At 57.3% G+C, this 13,473-nt stretch overlaps 1 protein-coding gene across 4 annotated transcripts in view; it reads left to right on the forward strand.

The window, feature by feature from the left end:
- The window catches only part of SDC3 (syndecan 3), a 39,623-nt gene extending 26,690 nt beyond the window's left edge, over window positions 1–12,933 (forward strand). For 2 of the 4 annotated variants that reach the window (XM_065526194.1, XM_005544178.4), the window contains exons 2-5: window positions 3,679–3,796; window positions 5,245–5,858; window positions 7,820–8,111; window positions 9,031–12,933. In XM_065526194.1, coding sequence (XP_065382266.1) covers window positions 3,679–3,796; window positions 5,245–5,858; window positions 7,820–8,111; window positions 9,031–9,197 — 1,191 coding nt within the window. In that variant the 3' untranslated portion in view covers window positions 9,198–12,933. Of the gene's footprint in view, window positions 1–969; window positions 1,072–3,678; window positions 3,797–5,209; window positions 5,859–7,819; window positions 8,112–9,030 lie in introns of those variants that run through there. The other 2 variants (XM_074014220.1, XM_074014223.1) reach the window with 2 other exon arrangements.
- The last annotated feature ends 540 nt before the right edge of the window (window positions 12,934–13,473 follow it).

The following is a 13,473-nucleotide window of genomic DNA, read 5'->3' on the forward strand; positions in this document are numbered from 1 at the left end:
GGGTCACTGCTGGTCCTGGTCCCTTCTGGGTTGGGAGCCTGAGGTGCCTCTGTGGAATGAGGCTGTGGGTGAGTTCAGGAGGGTGTGATGACTAGGGGACTGTGAGGAAAAATGGAAGGCGGGGGGCGTCAGTCCGTTAGGAAGGGTGCCACGTTTCATCCCTATGTGTGTGTGCACTTGTGTGTACCTGGAAGGAAAGTGCGTGTTTGAGCGCATGTGTGAGGGGAGGGAACTCGGATGCAGGTGTTGTGGGTCTGTTAATGGCATGTGAGGTGGGTGTATGTCTGCTGGGGCAGGTTCAGGGAGGGACAAGTAGGCTGCACGCGTGTGGAGCAGGGTGTTGGGAGCGCTCGGCGTGTTGGGTCCTGTGCTCAGCCCCTTCTCCTGCAATGCTATGAGCTGCATAGTCTCATCACCATTGTGTGCTGGTGCGTGGGTGTGGATGTTTAGTGGGCGTGGACGGCTGTGGGTGTTGCTGAGTTGATATCATGCAGGGGGTGAGGGGCAGCTGCGGGGCACAGATGTATGAATTCAGCCCTGGACGAGCAATGGGTCTGGGGGTGGCCCAGGAATGTCCAGGACAAGGGTTTCAGAGACAGAGACCTCATGCCTGAATTCTAACCTCTGCCTCAGTTCCTGCATCTGTGCAATGGGGATGACAAAACCCTGGGCGGTTGTGGTGGTTAAAGGAGGCCGCATAAGTAACGTGCTCCCAGCACCTGACCTGGGGCAGGCCCTCGGCAGCAGCAGGCAGAGGTCTCTAGAGTGCCCTGGGAACGTTCAGCGGCTCCCCTGGGACCCGATGCTCAGGCCTTCATGGGCTGCTGAGGGAGCCTCCGCTGGGTGTCCCTTCCCGAGACTGGTGGTGGCCGGAAGCAGCAGGTTCCATGTTTCTGCCGGGCATGCTCGCTGTGTGTGGGGGGTGCAGCCGAGAGGAAAGGTTGTATCCGAGTTTTGAGGTTCACGTCTGAGTCAGAGGATGCACCTGCCAGAGGTGATGTCTAGGAGCGATGTGTGTTTAGGGAACATGCGTGGCCGTGGCAGTGGCTCTGTGTTGTGGGCCTTGGTGAGGTGAGTGTGGTGCGTGGGGTCAGGAGAATGTGCTGAGGTTTGTCGGGGGCATCTGTGGGGTATGTGGTGAGGAGAGGAGTGTGTGTGTGGCTGTGAGTACCCTAGGGCAGGTGTATATGCAGCTAGGGGTGAAGTAGATGGGTGAGTGTGTGCTGGTGTGGGCTGGGCTATATTGCCTATAGGCTGTGGTGAGTATACAGATTGGGGTGGGCAGACATTGCACTTAATTGTGTGTGTGTGTGTATCCGTTGGGGTGCATAGTACATGCATGAGAATGTACATGCATGAGGATGTTGGGCTGTTTTGTGTGTGTGTGTTTCTGCGAGTGCGCGTGTGTGTTGGGGGTGTGGAGGCCTCCTATCAGGCGTGGGGGGGTTATGTTTACCTGGAGGGGGCACAGTGAGGGTCAAGGAGCAGCTGGCAGCGTCCTGGGGCTTTTGGATTCAGTTCTCCTTTAAGGGAATGGCATGGATAATTATGCTCATTATGATGGATTATGCAAATGCAGAGGTCGTTTGGGGGTCAAAGGCTGCTTGTCACCCTCCTCCTCAGGCATTCTGTGACTCTTAAGGTTTTCCCTGCTGCCTCTCAGGCTCCGTTCCCCACCCCTCGTTCCTCTGTCCCCTCTGGGAGTTGCAGCTACCAGCACCCCCTCTGTAGCGTTCCTGCGAAGGCCTCACTGAGTCCCAGCGCCCGTGCCTGCAGGTCCCAGGTGTCCTTGCATTAAGTTCCTGCTGAGCATCCCAGGTGGGCTCAGGGGTGACCAGGCCATTCCTCCCCCTGCCATCCCGCCTTGGGAGTGCTTGCTGTTCGGAAAGAATGTGCTCTTGGAAACAGGTTTGGAAAATTACTGAGGTAGCCCCTTCCCCAGCCTTGCCTCATCAGCATGAGGCTAAATTAGGATGTGTGAGTTCTCCCCCTCTGCCTCCCATCCTTGCCTTCTCTCCCTCTCTCGTATCCCCCAGCCGACCCTCCCCGTCTCTGCCCCTCTGCCCCCTGGCCTCCCTCTGTCCTCGCCTCTCTGTCCCCGTCTCTGTCTCCACCTCCCCGCTCCCTGTCATCCTCTCCATTCCCCTGTGATCTCTCCCTCTCCTGCACCCCCCCATCTCTATGGGGAGCTGCAGCTCCTGGTCCTTAGCATGGAGAAGATGGTCGTCATGGTAACGGTTGTCATGTCGATGGCTACTGAGCTGGGGATGAATAGTATCTAGGTGAGTGCTACCTGAGTGGAGGCTGATGGGTTTCCAGGAGGCTCAATGCTTGTCTCTGAGCTCAGAACTGCACGGCAGGCCCAGCTCCTCCTGCCCCATGCTAGTGGCTGTTTGTACCCACAGGCGTGCTGACACGCCGAGCTCTATGTGGCTGCTTTTAGGTGAGCATGTGTCAGTGTGTGTCTGTGCATGTGCTGTGTCTCTGGGGTGTGTCATTTCAAGGGTCTAAGTGGCTTGGGGGTAGGTCTTTGGATTTGTACAGGCTTTTCTTGAAGCAGGAGTTTAGGGGCTAAGTGGCACTGGTCACTGAGGAATTTTGGGGACTCCCTTGTTTTGATACCCACATTTACCTCAGTTGGGGGCTTCCAGGGACCACAGACCTCTTAGTATCCCTCCTCCCAGCTAAAGGCCTCCAAGCCACTGCCCAGCCTGCTGGGAAGGATAGAAAGACAGTGAAGACAGCCCTGGGCAGGGGCAGGGGCTGGAGCCTGGGTCCCTGCTCAGTCCCCATTCTTCTGTGTGACTTCAGGCTGCTTGCCAGAGAGCTGGAGGGAGCAGGGACTCTGGGTTGGCTGGTTCCGGTTGTGGAGGGAAGTGGTATGGGGAGCTCTAGCTCCTCCACCGTGGGTGTTTGTCTTTCTGGGCAGAGGGGAGCTGGGGAAAAGTTGGGCCCTACTGCTCTGAGCTCCTGGAATGTCTAAAAAGGAGGAAGACCCAGCAATTTGTCACGGGAGCAATTATACTAATTGTTCCACTCCATGACTCACTGGTAGAAAGTAAATACTGATTAATTCATTACTTTGAGACTGTGTGTGTGTGTGCATTTGGTGAGGGGCACCTCCTGGCTCCCTGCCCTGGCTGGGCTGGGCAGGGCTGTGGAGCAGGTGGTTGAGGCTGGGGATATGAAGACAGGACTGAGATCCTCACTCTGGCTTTGTATCAACTCCAGAAGGGGGCCCATCAGTGGCAGGGGGTGAGAGGCTGGGCCCCAAATGCAGGGCCAGTCTAGCCCTCCCCTGCTCACACACACCCCAGGGCTCCCCACAGCCAGTCCAACATTGCAGCTGCTCAGAGACCACCTCAGACCTACTGAACCACTGAATTTAGTTTTCACAATATTCAGATGTGCAGTCAAGATGAAAAATGACCAGTTTCTAAGAGAAAGTCATCAGCCAGACACTGAAAGCCTTCTGGGATGGGGCCCCAGGTGACCTGCCCCGCCCCACCCCTGCCCTGTGAATTATTCACACGCACGCACTTTCCTTCCGGGTGCACGCAAGATCTCTGTCACCCATGTGGATGTCACTCGGCCCACAAAGGCACCTGTTGCCCTTCTGGGCACACCCAGCTGCGAGTCTCAGGTGCCGAGCCCTGTGTCCGCCTCTACCTTCCCCAGGCCCAGCGCTGGCGCAGCGAGAACTTTGAGAGGCCCGTGGACCTGGAGGGCTCTGGGGACGATGACTCCTTTCCCGATGATGAACTGGATGACCTCTACTCAGGGTCGGGCTCGGGCTGTAAGTACCCTCTTCCCTACCCCTGCCTGGTGGCAGTGACCACTCTGTATCCAGCCCCTTCTCTGAGCAGCCCATGGGGGCTTGCTTCAGTGAGGCAGGGGGCGTTTACTGTATGGGTCAGACAAGTTCTTGGGCAGGATCCCCAGAACAAGAAGGGCAGAACACCCTCCTGGGGACGGAACCAGGCCTGGGAGGACCTCAGAGCCCAGGATGCCCAGCTCTCCAGGGTCCCCCGTCTGCATCTCTGTGTGTGCTATGTGGCTCTCTCTGCAGACCTTGCTTGGTTTGGGTGGTCCCATCAGGTCCAATAAGCTGTGGCCAGTGGTGGGGTTAGGGCTGTGACGAGACAGGGCAGGTGCTTCAAGTGGTGCCTGGTTTGGCTCCGCCCTGGGGAAGGGGAGCCAGGCCAGGTGGGTCTAGCAGAGTCTCGGGAGAGAAGGACGCTGGGAGCCCCACTCTGCCACATAGCAACTGTGTGCCCCTCGGTGCTCCCCCTCCCTGAGTCCCTGTGTTCTCACCTGCGGATGGTGAGAAATACGCCTTCCTCTTGGTGCCTCTAGGAGGGTTTGGGATAGGAAGTTGGGGTCTGGCACAGAGGAGGAGCTCTCAAAACAGTAGCAAAAAGACGGTGGCTGAGACTGGGCCCAGTGAGGGCCTGGGCTGGCATTTGAGGAGATGGTACGGGGTCTGCACGCCACAGAGTTGGCTCCCCACAGCCCTCGCCTCTGGTCTCCCCTCCTTAGCCCAGTCCTTTGAGCCCCTTTCAAATTATTCTTTGTAAAATCTATTTCTGTTGGGTCACATCTCTACTCACAAAGCTCCCTGGCTGCCCTCCCTCCTGCCTGGTTCCGAGCCCAGGAGCTGGCTGTGGCTTCTCCCTCCCGCTTCGCCTGTCGCATTTCCTCCCAAGTTCCTTCACTGTCCCGGCTTTGCATCAACCAGGTTGCTCAAGCAGTTCCCCTGCTGCAAGGGCTTCTTCTCCCTCTTACCCTCTGCCTGTGCCTCTGGGGGGGAAGCCCTTAGTGTACCACCCCTGCCTTGACCGTGTGGTAGGGGTGCCTTTGGGGTCTGACTCTTCCCAGAATGCCACTCCTGTGTTCCCCTGCAAGCCCCAGCAAGTTTTGCAACCAGAGGCGCCTCAGTTGCTGCTGCCTGGTTTAAACCTCATAGAAGCTGTAGGTCGGGTGGGCAGGAATAGTCAAGGAAGGCTTCCTGGGAGAGGCGGCCCCCAGAATTTTTGACTTGGCAGAGAGAAGTTGGGGAACATCAGCAACTGGCCACTTCTGGCCAGGCTGTGCCTTCCTCCTTTCTCTCATCTTTTCTGGGAAAATGGGGCAAAGAGAGGGGGTTGGGAGACCTAATCTTGACGGCCATTGCTTACCTGGGATCCTCATGCCCCTCACAACCACCCAGCTCCCTAGCTCTCTCCCTCTCCCCCACCCCCTCAGACTTCGAGCAGGAGTCGGGCATTGAGACAGCCATGCGCTTCAGCCCAGATGTGGCCCTGGCGGTGTCCACCACCCCTGCGGTGCTGCCCACCACGAACATCCAGCCTGTGGGCACACCATTTGAAGAGCTCCCCTCTGAGCGCCCCACCCCAGAGCCAGCCACCAGCCCCCTGGTGGTGACAGAAGTCCCGGAAGAGCCCAGCCAGAGAGCCACCACCATCTCCACTACCACGGCTACCACTGCTGCCACAACAACGGGGGCCCCGACTGTGGCCACAGTGCCTGCCACAGTGGCCACCGCCACCCCCAGCACCCCTGCAGCACCCCCTTTTACGGCCACCACTGCTGTTGTAAGGACCACCGGCGTACGGAGGCTTCTGCCTCTTCCACTGACCACGGTAGCCACGGCACGGGCCACTACCCCCGAGGCGCCCTCACCCCCTACCACGGCAGCTGTCTTGGACACTGAGGCCCCAACACCCAGGCTGGTCAGCACAGCTACCTCCCGGCCAAGAGCCCTTCCCAGGCCGGCCACCACCCAGGAGCCTGACATCCCTGAGAGGAGCACCCTGCCCCTGGGGACCACTGCCCCTGGACCCACAGAGGTGGCTCAGGTGAGGGTGTTGAGAAGGGACAGGGAGGAGGGCAGAGGAGGGTGGGTCAGGGGAGGGATGAGGAGGATGGAGCTGGACAGGACTGAGGACCAGGAGGCTATAGAGATGAGCCAGACAAAGTGGGGGCAAGGGGCAGGACCAAGGGACAGAGATCAGATGGGGAGGGAAGAGGGACAGAAAACGAGGGCTGGGGTGGTTGGATCCTAATGGGATGGGACATTGGTGGGGAAGGAATTGGGTGAACATGTGCATTGGTGACAAGGCAGGCCAGGCTGAGTGTTTCGGTTGAGAGCGTTAACTCGGCAGTCTGGTAGCTGGATCAGAATCCTTCCGCTGCCACTTCCTCGTCATGGGACCTCAGGCCAGTCCCTGATCCTTTCTATACCTCCTATTCCTCATCTACGGAAAGGAGAAAACAATAGAATGTGTATCATTTCATTGTGAGCATGAAGTCTCCTGACATCCACAGTGCTTAGAACAGCGCCTGGTGATGGTGCAGCCAGTAGGTTCTCAGATGCTGTCCTCATCACGGTTGTTAATACCATGGGTCTGAGGGTGGTTAAGAGCCGGCTGTATGAGAATGCATCACTTGCCTTGTGGAGGGCTGCCTGGGTGTGGCTCAGTTCTCAGCACTTTACCTGTGTTAGCCCCAGCCCTCATGCCCACCCCACGGGCAACACTGTGGTCATCTCACTTTACAGACGAGCAACTGCTGGCGCACAGGGAGGTGAAGCCACTTCCCAAGGCTCTGCAACCAACAGTGGCAGTCAGGATTTGAACCCAGGCAGTTGGCGCCAGAGCCGGGCAGTCTCACAGGGCTAGGGCTGCATGTGTGTGCATTTGGGATATTCTGGATGGGGCAGGGGAATTGACGGGAAGAGGATGAAGATGTCAGGAATGCCAGGGATGGATGAATCCCAAGGACATGAGAGAGGTGGTCTGGTCCCTGCTGTGTGCACTGAGTAAGATGGAGAGGGGGGAACATGGACTGGGTGCCAGAGCCCTCTGCAGCTGGCCTCACTGAGGAGGGCCCTTGGGCCGTGGAGCTGCCTTGGGGCCAGTGTCTGTCCCTCTGACTCCCCAGCCAGCTGCAGCAGGGTGCAGGCCCTTCCCTCGCCTCAAGCAGCTGGGGCAGCCTGGTGTTTTCACACAGACTTGGCCAAGCTGGAAGGGGAAACAATGACAGGGTACGGAACCCAGGAGAAGGTGCACAGAGCCCAGGTTGCTGGAGGAGCCACTGTGCACACTGTGTACGCTGGGGCACTGCTGCAGCCTCTCTTCAGCCTGGACACCAGGCTCGCCTTTCCATGCCCACCTTTGAAGTAGAAACATCCCTGCTCCAAATGGCTCCCACAGCCCCCACTTTGGTTTCATGATTCCCAGCTCTGATCCTGCCTCTGAGTGGTGGGAGTCCTAGAGATTGTCAGTCACTGAGCTGGTTTCCAGGACACCTGCCCCTGAGGCCATCATGCTCTGCAGGTTTTGCTCTTGGACTGGCCTCCAGGCTACAGGATGCTCCCCTGCCTTAGGCATGGACCCGGACCAGGCCCACATCCATAGCAGCTGCACCCAGCAGTTCCCAAACATCTCGACAGAAATCCCCCGAGAATTGTTACTAAGACTGCTGGAGGGGACATGATGGGGACAGGATGTGGCCAGAGCAAGAACAGAGGCAGTGTGGTAGTGGTTAGAAACACAGACTCTGGAGGCAGATAGATCTGGATTTTAGTTCTGTCCCCCACTTACTAGTTGTGTGTCCTTGGGCAGGTCATTTACGCTCTGAGCTGACTTCCTGCTGTGTAAACTGGGGACATTATTACACTCCTTCGTGGGGATAGTGAGTAACACAGTGCCTGGCGTGTAGGGAGTGCTAAGTGTTAGCCCCCCAGGGCAGTAGGATGGTGGTGGGGGGTTATGCATGCATGTGTGGTTGTCCTGGGCTCATGCCACCCTCTCTGCAGACCCCAACTCCAGAGACCTTCCTGACCACAATCCGGGATGAGCCAGAGGTGCCGGTGAGTGGGGGGCCCAGCGGAGACTTTGAGCTGCCAGAAGAAGAGACCACACAACCAGACACAGCCAATGAGGTGGTAGCTGTGGGAGGGGCTGCGGCCAAGCCATCATCTCCACCTGGGACACTGCCCAAGGGTGCCCGCCCGGGCCCTGGCCTCCTGGACAATGCCATCGACTCGGGCAGCTCAGCTGCTCAGCTGCCTCAGAAGAGTATCCTGGAGCGGAAGGAGGTGCTCGTAGGTGAGGATTGGGGTCTGGGCCAAGGGGAGCCTGGGAGGATCCCAGAGTGAGGCACCTGGCTGGGCCTCAGTTTGCCTCTAGGAACCCAGAAAGAAGATCAGGGCGTGGTTTCCTAGGAGCCAGATAGGAAGGAAACCTGAGAACTCAACCCCCCAGGACCTGCCTTCTGGCTCCTCCCAACTTTTCTCCTTCCCAATATCCAACCCTGACTTCATGTCCATCTCTAGGTCTTTCCTCAGTGCCCTCTGACCCCTCCGTGGACTCTGACTTTGATCCCTGCTTTCCTGGGCCACACTGGCTGACCCCCTGGGACCTCACTTCCTAGATGCTAACCTCTGACCCATCCTTCAGCTTGACCTTCCCCAATTTTTGACCCCAGTCCCTGTGGACCTGCCCTGGCTGCATCTAGGGAGTCTCTGGACTCCTGGTTCAAATTCTGGCTTTGCACTCAAGGCAAGGTACTTCACCTCTCCAGCCTTCCTTCTCTTCATGGGTAGAATGGGGATAGTCATTTTGCCCTTAATCAATTCTAAGAGGTACATCTGTTCACATGTTAACTCTTCTGTAATTGGGGTATGTCATATTTAGTTAGCAGAGTTTTTTCTTTCCTAGCAGTTATAAAATACTGGGGCATCTTATGACTGATGGCATTTTAAATTTGATGAAGCCCTCAGATAACCCCTCCCTCATAGGGCTGGTGTGAGGGTTCAGTGAGTTAGTGTGTTGGGCAATTAGAATGCAGCCAGTGAAGGCCTATAGTGGTACCCAGTGCTGGTAGTAGTAGTATTGTCTCCATCTTCACTCCAACTCAGATCCAGGACTCCCAGCCCACTCCATACCCTGGCCCCCACCCCTGAGGACCCTTTGCCCTGGTTGTACCCGGCCTCTGGGCCTTGACCTCTGCCCTCTTCCTCCACAGCTGTGATTGTGGGCGGGGTGGTGGGCGCCCTCTTTGCCGCCTTCTTGGTCACACTGCTCATCTATCGCATGAAGAAAAAGGATGAGGGCAGCTACACGCTGGAGGAACCCAAGCAGGCGAGCGTCACATACCAGAAGCCTGACAAGCAGGAGGAGTTCTATGCCTAGTGGAGCCACAGTGCCTCCCTGCAGCCTCAACACCACCCTGCCGTCCAGTCCCCAGCCTGGCCTCACCAGCCCAAGCCTGGGACTGGGCCTGGAACCTGGCCCCAGTTCTTCTCTGCCCTCCCTCCCAAGGTCTGCCCAGGCTGCCAGCCTCACACAGATCTTCCCCGAGGAAGAGAGGCTACTGCCATCTGCCCCAGACTGTGCCCTTATGAGCTCATCTCTTGTTCCCCTCATCCCTGCCACCAGTCTGGGGCTTCAGGACCTCATGTCAAATGGATGAGAGGAAGAAAGCTCCTGATTGGCTGGTGGTGGAAGAAAGGGTGGGGCTTGAGATAGGCCTGAGCCCCAACTTGGCACCCACAGGGCTCACTGAGATCTCCTTTTTGGGGCAGAGAGGCACTCAGACTGATTTCCAGGACAAACATTTGGTAAACACAGCCCTTGAAATCATCTAGACACTCACTGCAACCTCTTGCTCCTATCCCAGGGCCTCTCTCTGCCTGGGTGAGAGGGTATCCCTTGTCACCAGCCTGTTTTGTCCTGGTCTCTCTGGGGTTGTTGAATCTCTCCTCTTGCCTGCCAAGTACACATGTACCCCAGACTTCATTTCTTTCTGCATCTTCCTCCAAGAAACAGCTTCCTGAGGGTGCTGGGGCAGCCACTGGTGAGGAGGGGCTGCTCTGATGTCCCTCCTATGAGGGGACTCTGCACAGACACCATTGCCCACACTGTCACACATATTTTCATGCAGTCACACACAAGACAAAAGCATGCAATGACAAAACCATACGCAATCCTGACTGCCCAGCCAATCAAGACATATCACAGAACGCACACATCCTTCCAAGAATGTTTATCCTCATGCATCACTTACATACCCCCAGACACTGCAATGCAAGTCACTAGTCATGGTCACATGATAGTGACAGTGTGGCCTCCTCCTACCCCCAGTACACCCACCCTCTGGCACCACACACATTGTCTCCATCTTTCAGGCTCACTGGGGAGGGTGGAATTGAGCCGGAACAATCAGCCCATATTGGGTCCCCCTAAGTTGCCCCGTCATACTCAGTTCCATGCCATGGTGCCCACACCAACCATGCAGCCACCAACCCCAGCCAGTGTCAGACACAATTCCATGTGGATGCACAGTCTCACTCCACATGACCTGCTCTCAATGCTGGAGGGAAACAGGCAGGCCCTTGCCTTTCTTGGAAAAAGTGTGGGGCCACAGCCCTTTCAGGGCATTGCACACAGGTGGGCCTGGCCTCACTCCTACCTTCTTCCTCCCCACTGCAGTTGGCAAAGGGGGAGGTTTGGGGCCAGACCCCCACTGGCTGGCAGCCTGGGGGCTCCTCTAAGGCTGAGGAAGGAAATTTGGCCCCAGGTTGTTGGGGGGTCTTGGGTCTCCCAGGACAGAAGGCCCAGGGCAGGGAGGGGGCATGTGGTTGGGCTCCTTTCTCTCCCTGTGTCCCCTTCCTGCTCTGAGCTAGGGGGCTGACTCTGCCTCCCAGGACACAAGTCTCCAAAGTGCCTGTGAGGGCGGGCCCTCCGCACCCTCTGCCCTCTGCCTGGCCAGGCCAACCTCAGCCCACCTGCCCAGAGGCCCTCCCTGTGGGCACCCTCTCACCTATTTGGCCAGACAGTTCTGGCTGCAGCTTCAGGGGCCATGGCTGGAAGCAGCCCCTGCAAATCCCTCAGGCCCTGAGGTCAGGGTTTGAGGGATGAGACCAGGTGATAGTGGGGGAGGGGTTACTTCCTTTGTTACCTAGCAAGTAGGGCTATTTCCATCGGTATTTTAAATGTGGGGTCACAGATCTTTGGGGGAGGGCGTGCTTGGCAGGGGGCCTCTTGGAGCCAAAGGGATGTGGTGTGAGTTGTGACTGGCTGGCACTCACACTCCCACCCCTCACCCACAGCCCAGATTCAAGTCAGGAAGGCAGGTTTTATTTCAGGGCCCTTTGCAAGATGTCCTGGCAGCAGATTTCTGCAGGCTGAGGGGTAGCAGTGTGTAGGCAGTGAGGGTGAGGTTCTGGGGGCTGTCCCACAGCCTGTCTTTTCCAGGCTGGGCTCCATCTTCCAGTCCCAAAACCCTCCTTCACAGGGCCCAGAGGCTTGTGAGGAAGCCAGGTGGACCCAGCCTTAGAAGAGTGGGCATGGGGGGCCCCCAATATCTGGAGGGGGTGGGTTGGCCTCAGTCATTTTTGGAGCAGAAGGGCTGGGTCCTGGGGCCAGAGACCACAAGGCTCAGCCTCCCTACCCTGCTCCCTGGGGCGCTGCTGTCTTGGAGACCACAGCTCTGGTGAGACGGCCTGGGCAGGCCAAGGCTGAGAAACCAGGGAGGATAGAGGAGAAAAGGGCTTGGGCCACCAGCCCCAGAAGGCGCCGGACCTTGGGTGGGAGACCCACCAGTTGGTGTAGGTTCTCTGTAGGGCTGGAGCCCATGGTGGGGGTGGCCCCAGCAGACCTGGCTCCTCACATCCCAGAGGCTAGCTTCTGATTTGCGGCTTGGGCTCCTGGCACTGGCTTCTCTTCTCTGTGTCCTTAGCATTTGAGAGAAGAGGCCAGGGGCCTTGTTCATGGAGCCCTGGACCCAAGGCAGATGTCCAGGCTTTATCCTCGTGAGGTTGAAGAGTCTGACCAGCCCAAATCTGCCCTGGCCAGCCTGACCAGGGCAAGGCAGTACGAGAGAGTCCAGTGAGGACTAGCTAGGGTTCTCCAAGGTGCAATGCCGATGCAGGGCCCTCATGTGCCCCTACCCCTGCCTGTGATGGGGTGTTCTGAGGGGCTTTGGCATTTGCTGGAAGCACAGCGAGTTCCAAATGAGAGGAAGCTTGTGTGGCTTGAGAGCCTTTGGGGCCTTGGCTGCCAGAGCACGAGGCAGGCCAGGACGTGGAGAGCCCAGGCCCTGTCTCCAGGGGGCCAGATGGGGCCTTGCCTGAAAGGCTGATCCCCTTGATTGCTGGAGGTGTGTGGGTGGCAACCAGGGCTGGGCAGGGCTTAGGGTGTGTGGACCAAACCCCTCTAGGGTTGGCAAAGCTGCCTGTCAGGCCTCCAGGTGGGGGCCCTTGGACGCAGGGAGCAGACCCTCTGCCTCGCAGGGCAGGAGTAGCTGCCTCCTGGGTTCTCTGGATTTCTTCTCCCAACAACTACAACCCTGGACTTGCCTCCCCAGGCCTCTTGCCTGTAAATAGAAGCCCGCAAACTGTACAGATTTTCAGAGGCATCGAGACTGGGCCCCGGGAGTTGCCATCTGAGAGCCGATGGCCCCAGCATCCCCCAGGTGCCTGCCTGGCACCACAGTGACCCTGGCCTCAGCGTGGCAAATGCATGTAAATATTTTTCGTAGGCGGCGTGGCTCCAGAGAGCCCCCTGAAGACAGTGTCCCTCCCTCTGGTGAGTCCTTTCTCCTGTACAGAACTGGCTGGGGGTGGGTGGGAGTCTGCCGTTCCCTCCCCCAGGCCTTCCCTGCCCCTTCTCTCCCCTGTAACCTGTTTATTAACTGTACCTGTCCTGAGTTCATGGCCAAAACCTTAAATAAGGAAAAAGACAGTGGAAAAAAGAGACCAAGGCGCCTGCCCCGCTGCGGGTACTCACCTGTTCCAGCCTTGTGAAGGAACTGGTTTTGTTTTTGTTTTTGTTTTTTTTGTTTTTTTTTTGTTTTTTGTTTTTTGTTTTTTAACACTTCCCGTGCTGTGCCCATTTATAAGAGGAAATAAAATTAAGCTGAAATGTTGTGCTGTGTCCAGAGTATGAGATAAATACAGTTATTTGGGGAGGGCAGCCCATGGCTGCATCCTGGGCCCCAGCCATCTTCCCCCATCAAAGAAATTGAGAACCAAGCAGGGAAAATTGACTAACAGCCCCTTGTGGGAACCATTATGGTCAAAGCTGCTGTTGGTTGAGAGTGTCCAGGAAACCACGGAGCCGCTGCGGTGAGGCTGGGGGGGGTGCTGTGGTTGGGAGGGGCCAAGCAGTGGTGAGAGGGGCCTGTGGTTCACCCCCAGGGGAAAAACTCTGGCTTTAGGCCACAGAGGAAATTTTGGGGCCACAGGATACCAGGATCAGAGCAGCCGAGATGAGACAAGATGGCTTTGAAGTCTGAAGTCTGTTTTCAAATCCAGGTGTTGACATTTCCTAGCGCTGACTCTGGACAAGCCACTTGACCTTTGTGAGTCTTAGTTTCCCCTGTCAAATGGGGTCAGAATACCCCCTGCGTGGAGTGCTGTGAGGACTGCATGAGCTAGAATGCTCTGCACGGCACCTGCCACAGTCG

Source organism: Macaca fascicularis, chromosome 1, assembly GCF_037993035.2.
Source record: "Macaca fascicularis isolate 582-1 chromosome 1, T2T-MFA8v1.1".
NCBI classification, from domain to species: domain Eukaryota; kingdom Metazoa; phylum Chordata; class Mammalia; order Primates; family Cercopithecidae; genus Macaca; species Macaca fascicularis.